The sequence below is a fragment of the Terrapene carolina genome, unplaced genomic scaffold (genome assembly GCF_002925995.2).
Source record: "Terrapene carolina triunguis isolate 2854851 unplaced genomic scaffold, T_m_triunguis-2.0 Scaffold84, whole genome shotgun sequence".
Lineage (NCBI taxonomy): Eukaryota > Metazoa > Chordata > Testudines > Emydidae > Terrapene > Terrapene triunguis.
Genome location: NW_020664435.1, coordinates 29,180,688 through 29,197,540, shown reverse-complemented (window position 1 = coordinate 29,197,540; position 16,853 = coordinate 29,180,688). Strand labels below are relative to the sequence as shown.

The following is a 16,853-nucleotide window of genomic DNA, read 5'->3' as shown; positions in this document are numbered from 1 at the left end:
TAGGGGTGCTGATTGACATTGAACCAAACTGTAAACCCTTTCTGTGAATGGAAATCACTTTAAGCCAGGGGGTGCTGCTGCACCCCAAGTTCTAGCACCTATGCTGGTGCAACTAAATACAGAATTTTGCTGTGAGATCCAGGGGCAGAGTTAAATACATGTATTTTAAAGCAATAGAACCATTTAATTCTGAAACAGGCTATCATAAATCCTGCTCAAAAGATATCTCAAATTATAGCCAAAGCCCATGGGCCAAATTCTGGCCTCAGTTAGGTCCTGGCAGCCCCAGTGATTCTAGAATGTAAAGTCTTTGGGGCAGGGGCCCAGACTTTATAGCTTGTCCATAAAGCACCTAACACACTTGGACACAATAGAGGTAATAATTTACCCTGTTATTCTTATAACTGTTAGCTTTTCCTCGATGGTGACATTCAATTCACTCTATTTTTGTTTTAGCAAAGGTAAGCTGATCATTTGATTAGGCTTACCTAAAAAAAACTTAATATAGAAAAGTCTTTAAAATTTATGTCAGGATACTGATATTACCTATAGAGAACTTGAGTTCAAAAACTACCCTTTTCTCCCTTTATTTAATGTTATGTGTTCAGAATGCCAATACCTACAAGTTATTTTAGTGTTCAACCATGTTTTTAGAAGTAATTACTCTTTTTGTAATTATGTTATTTTAAATAATTATTAATTCGTTTATTGAGTTTTATAATCTAACACAGATCCTGGCTCCTTTCTCTTAAACAGGACCACTCGAGAGATGCTGGAGAGCTCAGCAAGCAATGCATCTATGTCAGAGCGATCCTCCTCTCTCCCCTATAGCATACCATTCACATGGTATGGAGAGAGTTGCAGGGGATCCAATTCTTCCAGCAACCTGCCTTCATCTAGCAGCTCAACTGAACCGTCCTCTGAAAATCTAAGTCCAGCTAAAAAAGGGTCCAAGGTAGAAAACAAAAGCTACCGTATTCCCAGTATGTGGGAAGCTCAATGCTTCAGGAGAAATAAAGAGCCAATGTGGTAATACTGCAATAAACAATGCATGGTGTTCATTGTACAGTAAAAACCCATCATTTTTAATACTACCATTCCAGATTGTATATACCTTTTTATTCCGTCTCTCTTTTGATGTATGTTACTAGTAAGATAGGTATGATGTGCTGCACCATACCAAATGGCACCAGTGGAAAACAGCATTTTTATTCACAGAACAAATGCTAGATTTCTGTATTAAATTACAGATATTTTACTGCATTTTTCAGGACTGATTGTCGAGGGGAGGGAATATCTAACTCCGTTTAACCTCTCAAAGTGAGATGTTTGCAAACTAAGAAATGTCAATAATGTACACTGTTTGCAGTGTTGTTGTAGCCCTGTCGGTCACAGGACATTAGAGAGACAAGGTGGGTGAGGTAATATCTTCTATTGGACCAACTTCTGTTGGTGGAAGAGATCACTTTCAAACTTCACTGTTAGTTATTTGCCTTTTTTCCACAATAACAAATCTGCCTTTTGCACATGTTGGATATCAGATTTAATTCCATTTCTGAAAATATTTGAAGTTAAAAACATGAATTATTTAAAATATTTCTGTGATTCCTTTCTATGTGCATGAAAGCTTTCAGCATGATAGCCCTAAAATGTATTGTACATAACTTTCCTGTGTTGTTTAATCTGTTTTCATCTGTGGGAAATATTTCTCTAGCAGAATATACCTTGTTATAGCCTGTGCACGTCACTATTTATATTGGGCTGGAAAGGAAACTGAAGTGGTTCTGACCCTCCTTTTCAGGAGTGTGACTCCAAGTGACATTTATATGCAGTAGCAATTTTCGAAGTTTTCAAAGGCATTTACCATTCCTTAGGGCCTACATAGGAATCTACAAGATTGCAGAACTCTGACTGGAAACAAAATCTTACCATTATGCGGAGAGAAAGACAAGATTACCTGATTTGGATTGAGCAAAGATAGGGCACATAAAGGCGACACAGGGTATATGTGGGGGGGGGGGAGATTTTCAAAGGGACAAAGAGTAGTTGGGTGTACGCAACTTTCATGTGATGTCATTATCCCACTAGTTCTCCAGAGGGACTTCCAGCAGAAAAAGGGAGGTCAAGACTGGATATTCTTCATATTTTTTTTTAAAGAGCTAGTTGAAAAACGTGTGGGTATTTTTGTTGTTTGTTTCTTTGCACTGACTTACGCTTTTTACATTATTGCACATTCGTCTCTGGATTTGAACACCGAGGATGTGGAGTCTGAATCTGTTTGTTTTTTATTGAACCTCAGTCGCGTCAGGAATTTCTTAATTTTTGTTGTTGTTTTGAAATGGAACTGTTTTCCAAACTCTAATGCAGATCTGTTGCCAATTGTTGTATTCCCCAATGGTGATTTTTATGAATTTCTAGGACTATATATGAATCATGGAGTAATATTTTGCTCATCCTTGCTATACAGTATAATATTTGTCATTTCATTTTTAAGGAAAATAAATGTCTATTTTGTGGTTACTGTTGCAGCGAATAGCAGCACCTAACATCAGAAGGTCTCCTTTACCTTCTGTCTTATCTAAAGGTTTAGGCAAAGAGGGAAGAACCTCTCATTTCTGAAAGAGTTTATTTAGGGCCCAATCCAAAATGGATTCACAGGATGATTTCCTTGCCTTTTCAATAGTGACTTTCATTTCTCCCTCATAATCCACCCTCTCTCCTACCCATTGTGTAACTGCATGTGCTGTGTTTGTCCTAAATGTGTGGAGGGCAGGCATCCTGGAAGGCTGCAAAGGCTATTGATCAGCCATGAGAAGCAGTGAAGTTGGTAGCCTCAGAAGGGGCAGGGAGTGTCATCTCTAAGTGGAAGCCTGGAAATTGCTCTCAGACATCTTTGTTACTAAGACACTAACCTGGCAAAAATGTCTCTTAAATACATACCACAGTAATATGTTGTTTGCACTGTTTTTGTAGCTGTGTTGGTCTCTCTAATACCACAGTAATATACATATTACATATTATTTCACAAATCATTAACAGTAATAAAGATTGGGCATCCTTTTAATAATTGGTTCAGTAAATTATTGAAATCACTCCTGAACTATGCCAGCCTGGAGGGAAAAAGCAAGTCTCCTACAAGATGTGTGTATAAGATCTTATGTTGACTTTGACCCATCTTTTTGTCTACAGAATTTCACATTCACTGATGACTTCAGTCCCAGCAGCACAAGCTCAGCTGATTTGAGTGGTTTAGGAGCAGAACCGAAAACCCCTGGTTTCTCTCATTCCTTAGCGTTATCATCAGATGAGGTATGTCTCTGTCATTTTTATAATGGGCAAGAGTTAATTTCTTTTTCCAATAGGATTTTTCTTAATAAGTATTCAAATGATAGTTATTTTCTAGAAAACATCATTGGAAAAGAAGTATTTGATTCCTGGTTTGCCTTTTATTACAGTATTTTTCATACTTCAGTATGTATAGGAAATAAAATAGGGAAATAACAAAATAAGATTGGATTCATAAAACATGCCTTTGCCACCATTTCGTTTCTGTATATTTTTCCTATATTTACATTTAAGTACATGCACATGGACCAATATACACAGTTTGTTAATGTCATATGTTAAAATAAATATAACTGGGATGCCTTTGAGGGAATATGGAGTGTGGGCTAGCTAGGTTGTAGAGGTATGGTATAGTTAGACCAGCTGGTGAAGCCATTTATGATTGAATTTTAAGGACCAAACTTCAAAGGTGCCTCCACCCAACCTCTGTGTGTGTGATGAGTTAAAAAAAATCACCCGTCTGTGCAGTTTTTGCACATTATTACACGTCTATAATATGTAAACTTTATACCATGCACATTTGCATTCAATTTGTGCTTGGTTTGTGCATGCACAGTAGAGTTCACCTAAATTCTGTGCTGTTTTTTGACCAGAGGTTGTCTTGTTTTGTTTCTTTGCACAAGTGTTAGTGTGCAAAAGTTGTGCCCATTGGATTGGGTGCCAAAATTACATGTCACAAACAGAGGCTATGTTTTGAAAATGGGGTCCTAACACGAGCTTGGTAAAGTCACTGGGCCAGCTCTTCTGTGGAGCTACAGTTATTTACACTAGCTGAGGATCTGGACTACTGACTCACTAAGCAGCAGATCATGCCTAGGTTACCTGTGAACCCAGATGAGGTGCAGATGAGCATCTTTATCTTTTTATAAATACAGAACCTGTAATCCACTGTAAATATTATGGTGAACTCCATATTTTCTTGTGTGAGATACATGCCAGGATTTGCTCTAGAGAGCTTGATTTTGAAACATCTGTTTCTATTATTTTTAGGACACTTATGTTTGTTGTTATAAATATATTACTACAGATTAATATTAATGCCTGCTCTGCATGTGTTTAAAAGGAGATGACTGTTACATACAGCCACAGTTGTCAAAATTTAAGTCTACAAGGCTAGAAGTCCTATAGACACTACTTACTATGGTAGGAGTATTGCTGCTGTTTAAGAGTAGATGTTTACTGTGACCACAGTAGACTACTGGGCAGTGGTCATGTGAGAATTGTCTGTACTAATGAGACTAGCAAACTGTAAAGAATTGTTCATTTAGACTCATTTATTCTACATGATCTTTCTATTTTGACAGTACATTTCACTAAAATCTACATTATTAAATATTTTTTCTCTCTTATTATTTCACATAATTTTTATGTGCTATGTATTTTAGTGTAGATAATACTCTGTATCCAGAATGCCAAATAAGAAGTTTGAAAATGCTTCCATTTTTCTTTTTAAGCCCTCTCTCCTAATACTTTGACTTTGCTGTCTCTGCAATATCTAATATAAACAGGCCTATAAAAATAAAATAAAACAAAATAAAATAATGGCCTCTCTGTCCTCTGCTGCATACTAAATAGCAGCTTCTGAATCAGTCAGTGTGTCCAGTGAGTGCTGCAGGGGACACCTACCCAGCCCTTCTTGTAAGGGATGCTGCTTGGATGAGTCTTTAGCCGTTCACTGCTGACTGCTACAGATCTGGGGTTATTAATGGCACTGCCAGGAACCTCTCCCACAGACCTCCCTGCTGGAGACGACATAACCACTTGTGAGGCAAAAGAATGATAAGCAAGGGGTGGGGAGGAACACACATTCTTATTCCACTTCACACCCCAGAAACTGAGGGTCTTTGCTGCTTCCATTGTAGTCACTGGCAAAGCTCCCATTGACCAGTGGTGCAGGATCAAGACAGGTCCCTACCTAGGAAATTGTGTGCTTTGTAGTTAAGCTTTGAGCATAACCTTTCTGGGTTTGGAAATAGTTTTAAAAGCGCTCTGTTTTTCAATAACCAGACCTGTTTGCAAATCGCGGTGCTGCCGTTGCCTGAACTCTCTCGCACGCTGTTACATGTTCTGTATTTTGTTTCTATAATGCTTTTCTTTCCCATTTCTTTGTTGCTCCCTCACTCAGAGCCTGGATATGATTGATGATGAGGTGAGATACTAGTGAGCTCTTTGTGGTGGACTGTGTGACCGTGGCGTGGCAATTTGTCGTCTCATTTGCAGATTTGCATTTCTGATCTTATTCCGTTGTGCGGCAAATCTCCCTGTTAAAGCACAAACACAAGCCCACAGGTGTCACCCTTCCTGCTGCAGTTTTCGGGCTTATAGCAAATTACATTCCTTGTGGTTTACTGAGGTGTTTTGTGGGGGCTGCATTTCAGAACAAGTACACTGGACTGACACCTCCGCTGTGCTGAGCTCATGCTTGGTGCAGAGTAGGCAAACGCTTAGGGTTTAGGGTTTATGCCATCTTTCCTCATCCCCGATCCAGGGGCCTGCTGGGGGCTGAAACAGCCCCCAGTGCAATTTAAACCAGCCTAAAGACTGTTCTAAATTACGCCAACTGCAGCGGTCCCATAGCAACTGCTTCACTGATCAAGGATTGATCAGAGCATCATGTGTTCCAGCTCAACACCAGCATACCCCCTATGCGGCACAGGCGGGAGGAGCTATGCCAGCTTCACGTCACCCAGGAATCCCCGGCTGTCTCCTTTAGCACAGCTTTCCCGCTGTTTCCTTCACACAGCACAGAGCAGCTAGATCAGGGGCCAAGGATGTGGCTCACTGTCTGTTCTGTACTGTGACTGTGTCTCTTCTCATCGTTTTCCTAGACAATAACTTTGGCTATTTATTATCATCATCTTGAATTTTGGAGTGGTTTTGTAAGGAATTTTTTGAATTTCATATTTTAAACTTTCCAAACATACCGTAATGCACTTTTAAGGTAGACCACAAAATTCCAGTATATCCTTAAAAACATTCTGTCCAAAGACATGTTAAAAGATTAAAACCTGGAGAGGGGATGGGAATCTTCCCATTGTGCCACCTAGCCCTAGTCAGTCATTGTCTGTGACTTCCTCTTTCTTGTGCCTGCATACAGAAAACTAGCATTACCAAGCTATTTCTGTTGCACTATGTGATATCTGGGTAGATACTGTTGTAATATATTGGTGTATCACTACTGAAGTGTTGTAGTGAAGATAGTACAAATACCTCTACTGTAGTGTTGCAAGTATGTGCAGCAATATGCCATTACTAGTCTGTTTTGCCCTTTTAATTATATGCATCATATTTTTGTCACAGATCCTTGATGATGGACAGTCTCCTAAACACAGTCAGTGTCAGAATCGTGCTGTTCAGGAATGGAGCATACAGCAAGTTTCCCACTGGTTAATGAGCCTCAACTTTGAACAGTATGTTTCTGAATTCACTGCCCAAAACATTAATGGAGAGCATCTCCTTCAGCTGGATGGGAGTAAGCTTAAGGTAATGGACTGTCTTGGGGACAAACTTTGTATGTTATTTATTGTAACTGCAGATATTCTTAGATAAAAAGAGAATTCCTTAGGAGTGCAAAAAAGGACTGTGTATGGAATGAAGACAGACTATAATAATAGACACGGTACAGAGGGCCAGAGTATTACTAGAATCATTTAGACCCATTTTTTAAAGAAATTGAGGCCCATTTGCTTTGCAAAAAATGTGGGTGTACAGTGTACCCACATTTGCATGCACAGATCAGATAATTGCATGCATAAGTGGTATTTGCATGCACATATTTCTCATCCAACTCCATTTTGTAAAAATGTGAGTCATGTAGGATGTTAAATATCAGCACACAAGAAGTAGAGGTAAAATATCTGTAGGCTTGGCAGAATTCAATTTTTTTTATAATTTCAGCAAATAATATCTGTTTATTGTCAAGCATTTTTTCCAGTTTGCATTGATTTCAATTTTCACAGTTGCAAGAAATTATGGGTGGGCGGGTCAGACAATAATTATTTAATGAGAGTGTATATGCTGAGATTCAAGAAGTTAAAGCTTTATAACTGTTAAAACACAAATTGTTAACAGCACATTTAAAGATATTTACTTTGTATATTTTGAAATCAACCTCTGATAAGTTCTCAAGCAGCATTTTTCTGACTTTGTCTATCTGTTAATTTCTGTTGTTACCAATGGAAATATTTTCCCGGTTTGTGTGTGTATGGTGAAATCAGCATTTACTGACATTTACCGATTTAAAAAAATCAAATCTTTCCAAGCCTAAATATTGGTCTGCTGGTGAAGAGAGTGCCTTGTACAGCTTTGCCTTTTTTCATCAGTCCATTTATATGGTTCATTATCAGTCTCTTTCTACCACACATTTGTCTATCATATGTATCAGGGAAGGGGGTTGGCCGTGGATAGTATATTGGGTCTAGATACACAGTTTAAAAGTTTTGATATACAAAGTGTGCATTAATTTGTTGCAATAAAATCATGAGCATATTGCTGATAAAATAAATAAAATCTGGAGTTCTAGGGGCTCAGCATATGTGAAATTCAGGCCCTTAGTATCTCAGTTGGGCACACAAAATTTACCAACTATTTGAAAATTTGGATTTTAACCTTTCTGTATCTCCAGGATTTTTTATGGGGGAAAGAATGGTCTTGTGGCAAAAGCAAAGGCTGGGACTCAGGAAATATGGGGTCTGTTCCTAGCTCTGCCACACACTTCTCCGACTCTGGGCAAATCACTTAACCTCTGTGTGCCTGTGTTTCTCAGTTGATCAAAATCTTTAATATTCTATAAAGTGTTTTGATTTCCTTATGTGGAAGGCAACATACAATAGAAGGGCAAAGTATTATTATTTTCAGTGCACTAACTTGATGTCATGAACTCCTGTTTCCTACCTGACATTAACTCAAGTTTTCACTGTCTTCAGTTTCGTTGAGTTTGTTCAGTTTTCACTGTCTTCTAGTTTAGTTGTTATTATTTAATTTACATAATTTGGCCATAAATGAAACCGTATGGGATTCTTTAATTCTCTTATTCTATTTCTTTCTTTAATATTAGGCCCTTGGTATGACATCTTCCCAGGACAGAGCAATCATTAAAAAAAAGCTAAAGGAAATGAAAGTGTCCATCGAGAGAGCTCGAAAAGCTCAAGAGAAAATGGAAAAGCAAAGGGAAAAGCTTAGGAAGAAAGAACATGAGCGGCTTCAAAGGAAGTCAAAGAAACTAGACAAGTCTTCATCAGATGCAACAGAGGGCGCTAATGAGCAATGATGAGCCAGAACTACTACTATGTTAGTTAATGTGGAGACACTTCAGGCAAAGAAACTCAAGTTGTCTACAGTACCCCTCCCATTTTCTTGTGGTCATTACACAGGAATATGTACACAAATATGATGCTATAAATAGAATGAATAGGGAAGTTTATATTGTCTGGCTACATTTTCCTGTAGTTACAATACATGCTCTTATTTTTGATCTGCTGAACAATCCAAAACCATTATTTTATTTTATTCGTTGTTGTTGTTACTTGCAAGCCAGGTATCCTATTTTGGAGAAACATTGAGGGGTTTTACTTTCAAACTGCTATTTTGTATTGGGTTAGTTGTGTTTAGTCATATTGATAACCAGTGTGACGAAGAGGGATGTGGTCCATTGCATCACAACCACATTTTGAACAGGATCCCTGGTGGTAGATTGCAATGATCAGTGGAGATTTTTGAATCTGGGTAACTGGAGTTGTTCCCACATCTGTTACCATTGACTCATACTTCTAACTGGAATCTCAACTCTTTTACACGACTCTGATATTTAGTTCTGTCTGCTGGAACAGGCTACAGCTCACATCAGTACCTTAAAATGCCACTGTTTTGCAAACGCAATTGTTCAGTGACTTGTAATTATATGCTGGAGATAAGGACAGGAGAGTCATTATCCTTTCTGGGCAAAAGAGGGGAAGTTGACACTCTTGTGAACTGTACAGTAATTTAATACAAGAAGGAGGCAAAGCTGGTTTACAAGGGATTCTGAGGATAACATTTATCCTCCCGATATCGGAGCAAGGCTGACTTTCTGACCTTGGCACAACAGATAGATCTTTAGATTACACAGGTCATTGTGCTCATGGGGTGTACAGATAAACTTTCCTGAAACACACTATAAGCTTCCTTTTTAAACAGATTCTGAAAAGAAAAGTGGGTGTTTGGAGGGGGTTGTATTTCTAAGGAAAATACCACATCTTCAGATTCCGTCTCCACTAAGTGCTGGGGGCAGTGAGCTTTGTGCTCTGACCTGCAGAGCTGTGATCTAATCACAACTGCTGTCTGCTGAAATGATCTCCAGATTTGAGCCTGCTAAAGGCTTTCAGTTTTCAATGAAGTGCACTTTTTTAAAAAAAAAAAAAAAAAAAAAAAGAAAGAAAATGCTGTTCAAAGGAAAACAAGATTCGCTAATATTAAGGCCAACTAATATAGGCTACAATACGGAAGAAGGCTACTAAATGCAAAGCTGTCATGCACTACCTGTTTTAGATAGAGTGTCCTGAGGACACTCTCCACTAAAAATTCAGCCTTGAGGCATACTTTGCAGAATGTTTGGAATGCTTAAATTGGCTGTTGCGCTACATACTTCAGATATGTCTATTAATGAAGCAAACAGTGTAGTCTGGCACTGTGTGGTATTACAGTCTCTTAGCAGCCTCTATTTAAATTTTCATTATTTCACCAAATGAATGGGAGGACAATGAACAAGCTTACATAATGGGAAGACGAAGATATTACATTATTGCTTTATAGTCAATGCTTACTGTGTAATAGCATTTATAGGTTATAGCAACATCCGTTCTCTTCAATGCATTCCATACGTATTGACATAAGTAGTAATCTCTGTGTAGTCAGTCATGCCAGGAGTTAATTCTTATTTTGTTAGTCATTGATGCAAAATTAAAAACTTGGAGTTTCAGCAGACTGAAAGTTAACTGCACATGCTGAATGATTTTTAAAGGGATTTTTTTCCCCGTCATATACTTTGACATTTACTTTTTTTTTAAAAAAAAACTCTTCTGAAGCTCAGAGTTCTGGAATGTCTTAACTGGGCTGCTATGCTCATATTATCTAACATTTGTCAAATTTTCATTTTAATGATGATAGTATGTTTACCTGTCGAAAGCTCTGTAAATAGATACAACTTAGTTCATTCAGTACGAATAATCTGACAAATCTACTTAGTAATGGCTTCCTTTTTGTTTCCAAATCTACTTTCTATATGTTTCTGGTATATATTTCATTGATCTATAGACATAAAGTAATGAAACTGCTGTGAAGGACACTCTATTAAAACAGCGCTGATATTTCTGGTAGGTCTTGGTGTTTCCTAATGCTGCCAGAGAGATAAAGAGGCCATTAGTGGAGAAATATAATTGTGGGGAGAAATCATCTCTTCAGTTGAATCTTTCTATCTCCTTTCTAGGAGACAAATTATACTACAGTGTCATGGTGACCTGGTGAAACTAATGCTCAGTTATTTTAGGAGCTTATGAAGTTATATTTAGGTAAGAGAAAGTTATCTGGAAGAAACTGGAAATGTACTATTTTAAATACAATGTTGATAAATGCATTAGATGATTATTTTCTCCTTAAGTTATGTTTACATGATGGTAATGTTTTAAGTGGTTGTACATAATAGACTGTGGGCGTGTTCCTATTTATGTTCTTTGTTTTCTTAAAAGCCCAAGGCAGACTACTGTGTGTGTTATGCATTGATTTTTCATTCTTGCTCTTTAGAACAGTGTCTAGTTAACCTCGTTGTAAATCAGGTTCTTATTCTGCAGATAGCTAATTTGATTTATGTGCTAGTAATTATTGTTTTTACTGTTTTAGAGAAACTTTAGAGCTAAATGGTGAATTTAAACTTTTTGTAATTATTTGAGTTTAAAATCTAACTTTAAAAAATAGATTTAATCAGTTAAAAATAAAAGCATAAAATGCAAAGTGACTAATGAAAACAAAGTGGACCAAGCTGTATCTGAGTTCTGCTCTTCCTTCTATGATAAGATATATTTTTAAGATTCCTTTTTATTAAAGATAGTCATTGATGTATGGCGCACACACACAGTCATGTCACAATCACAGTGTTTGAGACCAATACAGTTTGAGTGGTTTCTACAAAACCATAAAAGGTTTGTCACAATTTTTCTTTCCCATATTGAGAAATGATATGCATTTGCCCATTATATATCTAATTAAAAACTCAGAATGCCTTTAACCACCTCACTGTAAGCTTCCCCTAAGAACAATGCTAGTTTAGAATAGTGTGTTACCTCTATCATAAGAAGGAACAGAATGGACAAATGTCCTGTGCTGAATGAATAGATGAATCTTCTGCTCCCAGCCTAGCTGGCAGGGTATCTTCCACAAATGTGACTCTAAGCTCCTTTTGTGGCTTCCTGATCCCTGGGCAGCCAGTCACCAGTCCCAATGAGTAATTTAGAGCAGTCTCAGGTATTCTGTAAGGTGTGCTAGCTTCCTAGGGGCTATTCTGCAGCCTGGTGTCCCTGGAGCACATCTGCACTCTGGCCATATTCTCTCTAATCCAGCCATACAGCCTATGCCAGCTCTACCCCAGTTAGTTATTCTTCTGTGCTGGTGCACTCGCAGCTAACTGGTTAGCTAACGTTCACGCTGTTTTGTATGTGGTAACTGAGTTCTGGAAGTTCTGGATCTGCTAGTGCCAATAGGTTTGGCAGCCCTAGTCTGTGTACTTACGCACATCTTCTAGCTGTGAAAAGACTGTGAAAGAGTGAATGAAGGAGGCAGAGAGTGGGATTTTTAAGATACAGGAAATAGAAGATGCAAAGGTGCTCTCATAAGCTTAGCCCCAGAAAAGCTAGTGTCTGCACTGAAATCCAGCAGTTGCATTGAAACCATTCTGGAGCAAAAGGCCATGGTTTGTTCTGTACAAACTGCCAAATATGTATGGGTCTCATTCCCCATTGCCTGGCACCTTGTGGAGCCATTTGCATCTGGGCAAGTGAGTGCTAAAAGCTGTCATTCTGATTAGGTGGTGGTGGACTCCCACTGTGTACCAATATAAATGATTACACCAAGTGCAAAGCAATGAGGAACTCAGCCCATTTAATGTTGCATAATGCAGATTAGTATTGTCCACCGGTTTCTGCATTTCATCTGCCTGCCTTAGCAGAGCTAATGATGTTCATGTACATAAAGCCCATCACAATTAATGGAGTAAAACTAAATAATGGAGCAAAAAAGTAACAAAAGCTGTACAGTGCTGGGTTATGTTTATATATCAGCTTGGGTAGGTGCTTTTATATCAGTAACCATTTATTGTGCCATGATGGAGCTGAGACAATGCTGCATTTCTAAACTAGAGTGTTCACAGGATCTAGAGCAGCATTTCCCAGAAGCCACATCAGTCCTCAACTCCCATTGATGTTAGTGGGAATTTAGGATGTTTATCATCTGGCAGCCTCAGGTCTCAGCACGTCCACTGCGCGTACAAGCACCAGCTGCCATCCATGCAATTGTGTGATCTCTGACTCACCAGCAATTGCTGTTTAGAGCAGACACAGGCAACCAGAGGCAATGATGCCCACCACATCTGCTGATGTGTTCCTGTTGAAATCAAAGAAGGCATAGGCAGTAGTATCATTTTGCGTATGTGGGGCTGGGATATACTGTTCTAGTCTAGTATCCTGTGCTATGGAACTGAAAATCAGAAGGAAAGTTTTGTATTTGCATAGCCGTATTTCTTTAAAAAGTATCTTAAAGAGCGCTTTGTACAGGGTGCCAGATCTGGGATTTAAGGACAATTTTCAAAAACAAGGTTTATGTGTCAATTCCTTAGCAGTGTTTTCAAATGGATAGAAAAATTTTGTGTCTGAGAGGGAGACAAGCAAAATGATGTTGTTTTGGGACCTAATCCTGTTCCCACTGGAGTTTTGTCATTGAGTTCAGTGGGGGCAGGATCAAGCCTTTTAATAGCACTTGCTTAGTCCTGTGCTGTGCCTCAGCTAGAGAGCAGGCAAACTTGTTTATAGCTTTTGTTCTGTATGCTTTAAAATCTCAGAAAACCTGTAACTTGGTCCAAAACTCTGACAAATAGAAAGTTGTTTGAAAAAGACAGCACATATTTGAGCAACTTGGATGTCTTTAACAGTTCAAATGAAAGGGGCAGAGTTCACAGAGAATTTTTTTTATCAATGATTCAGAATAATGAAAGAAATGAGCATTTCTAGAAATGAAAATGATTAAGGGATGGGGCTTGTGGTTTGCTTTTTAACAAATACTTTTGCATTTGTGTATGTACAGATACATACACCAATTTACACACTGTATTGAAGAGATCAGTAGCAGTTAATATGTAGGTAATTGTGAGTTTTAGGGCTACATGCACATAAAACACACATCAAGGGTTCTGATAACATCATGAAACTCATAAGAGCAACGCTCTAGCAGTTTGTACCAGTTGTATAATAACGCCGATGTGTTTTTAGCCTCACTCACAGTTTTCATGTTATGTTTTATATACTTGATGGATCACAAGATTTTAAACAAAAAAATTTATTAAAACCATATACAGACTGTTCCTCTGTACATTTCTCTGCATGTTGTCCTTGTGTTCTTTTGGCAGGATAGAATTAGTATTACAAGAAGAAAAACTTTTTGTACATTTTGTAAACTTAGCTTAGCTGTCGATTGGAGAGCTTTGAGCAGTTGATTATTGGGCAGGATTGTGATGTGAGAAGTGACTCATCCAGACATCACACAATTAGCTATACGTCAGGTGCAGGTTGCACAGTCCTTTTCATTGAAGCTCTGGATATGTTTTATTGCATTTTCTCACATTTTAAAAACTGTCCTATTTGAAAGCTGTGATATCACAGTCATGAAACTGAGCCCTCTGATTCCGTCCTGGTCCTAAGACAGGCCTTCTTTCACTACCTGGCAGCGGGACTGGGACTTTTGTTATAGCCAGTAAATAATGACATGGGGATGTGTATGTCTTGTTGGGAGGTTTTGCCTTTAGCTCTTTGTGCTGCTTGTTTCTTTCAGAAGTTTGGACTCTTTATTAGGCACAAATCTCCTAATTTATCCAGCTTAATCCTGTGCGGTGTTAAGGGCCTTCAGCACTGTTTGGCTTTGGAGGAAGGTGCTGAGCATTTTACAGGATCAACCCCAAACTGAGCAAAAAAAGGGGCCTAATCCTGCTCCTATTGTTTTCAGTGTGAGTTTTGCCATTGACCACAGTGGGAGCAGACTTGGGTGTAAATGCAGGAAGACTCACAATATTGAGGAAGTGTCCAGAAGAAACAAGAATTACATGGCACGAAAGACAATAAGGAACAAATAAGCCTCCTCAAATGGAGATGACATGGTGCACAGTGAACCTCCCCAAAATATGTTTGCTTTCCCTGACTCATTTACTCTCATAACTACTGCTTTTGTATTTTTCAGTGATGTTGCACTTATAAATCATTGGTAACTAACAAGTGTTATCCATATTGCTAAAAGACTGGGCAGCTAAAAAACAGAAATGCACTGTGTGCCACTGTAAAAACGGGCTTTTTATTGTTTATTTTTATCTTAGCGAGGGAGATGGTTATGTTTCAGAATTTTTTTAAGGTCAAATGTGTATGAATTGCATGTAATCCTGGACTTTTCATTTGTACATCTTGGTGTCTAATCATCTGCATGGAAGAGACAATAGTGCCCTGTCTGAGCTTGTTCTCTTGTGCTTGGTTAAAATGTACTTCTCTGGATTGTTGAGTTTCCAAAAACAACATTCCTTTACATTTGGTTATTTGGAGGCATTCAAAGCAAAACATCATGGTGGCCCTTTGTTTTCTTACAGATTTAAAAAAAAAACCAATCACCTTTGATTAAAATTAATTTGTTAGTGTAAATACATTTCTTGCCAATGAGTATTATTGTTAGACAACGAATGCAATAAAAAGAGAACTACTGAAACTTGTTACAAGAATTTTTATTTAGTCTTCATGCCTCTGTTATTCATTCCAGAATTAATAAACTGTTACTCAGATTGGACAACTACTGCCATGTGTTAGGGTCTGTCAACTGCAGAATAAGATAGGATGTGACTTTAAAGCACAATCGCTATTCCAAAGATTAAGCTATACAAAGGCACTCTTAGTGCAGAATAAGTGTCCACGTGGCAAGCTAGCTATTCTGGGCTATTTCTCCTTGTAGGCAAACCCTTAGTTATGCTTTTGGTGGCTTTCACATAATTGTTCTTCCCTTCCTTTCCCAGCAAGTCTAAAGTTCATTTTAAATTCATCTGTTAGCCGGAAGATCAGGACAAATGGTGCAGCATTCAGGATTCAGGTTGGATCTTATTACACTCCATGATTCTTATCACAGGCCACCCACTAGGACGTCTGGGAAAAGAATCCAAGCCTCTGCGCTTTGGATGCCCCATAGGTGGTTTAAACCTTTGGAGCCTGAGCAGGCTGCAACAGTGGTTTCTCCCTTGGCCTCTCTGCAACATTTCCTGGGCCCTGAGGCTGTCTATTACCCCTTAGAAATGGAGCTCCTAAGCCCACCTGGCTCAGTCTTCTCTTGGGAGTACTTAGGGATTATCAGTGTCCACGAAGCCAAGCAGGGTGTACATGATGCGTGAGCTCTCCCCTCCTGCAAAGCCCCTTACCCAGCTTGTGTGACCTTGCTCTCTCCTGCCTGATGCTTCCTGACGGGCACCCCGTTCCAGTGGGTTCCTTTATATAAACAACTCTTGGTCACCTACCTGCCTTTGTTTGTGAGGATGCAGCTGTTTTTTAGCATACCGAGGTCTAAGTACTGTTAGCAGTAACCTTTAAGTATTTTCCATTGTCCCTGTTGGGTGTGTACCAGCTACAGGACTGTCGACAGAGGTAGAACAACATACACATAGTTATTCATGACATAGTCGTTTTTCATAACACAACTTCACAAAATCAACCAGAAATCATAAATTGTAGAGACATATTCCCAGTGCATCACAATTCTGTTAAAAACCATACTACCATGGCATTATATAGCTGATTTTTCTTAATGCAGTGTTGAAATGTGCTGATATATGATCTTCCTAAGTGGACCTAGAAAATAGGCCACTAGCAGTTCAGTTGGTAAATCTTTGGTGCTAGCCATGGCAGAACTTTTTAAACAGCTGTATCACTTTTAGTAAGGCAAGTACAGTATCGTGTCAATTCACTCGTCACCAAACTGAAAATTGTAATGGGCCTTTCTCAAACCACCTGATGGTGCTGTTCTCCTGCTCAGCACAAATTTAATAACTGTATATAGCTGAAGTAACGGCCATCACTGCAATGGAGTTACTTCTGGCAGTATCTAGACCAAAATAGTCACCATTGAATCTGGATGGAAAAGGTTCTGAGTTCAGGCTCTAAGTTTCCCAATAGCTGGTGTCACCAAGTGTCATGTTTCAACAACATGGTCACCACCTGCAAGAGGGGGAAAGGATCATTTTAACCCTTTAA

The 16,853-nt window shown here is 38.6% G+C and overlaps 1 protein-coding gene across 2 annotated transcripts in view; it reads left to right on the top strand.

Moving 5' to 3' along the window:
* Positions 1-15,313, top strand: part of PPP1R9A (protein phosphatase 1 regulatory subunit 9A) — a 220,467-nt gene extending 205,154 nt beyond the window's left edge. Inside the window, exons 15-18 of one of the 2 annotated variants that reach the window (XM_029910971.1) lie at positions 757-955; positions 3,190-3,309; positions 6,646-6,828; positions 8,402-15,313. In XM_029910971.1, the coding sequence (XP_029766831.1) occupies positions 757-955; positions 3,190-3,309; positions 6,646-6,828; positions 8,402-8,614 (715 nt within the window). In that variant the 3' untranslated portion in view covers positions 8,615-15,313. The remainder of the gene's footprint in view (positions 1-756; positions 956-3,189; positions 3,310-6,645; positions 6,829-8,401) is intronic. The other variant, XM_024212878.3, reaches the window with a different exon arrangement.
* The last annotated feature ends 1,540 nt before the right edge of the window (positions 15,314-16,853 follow it).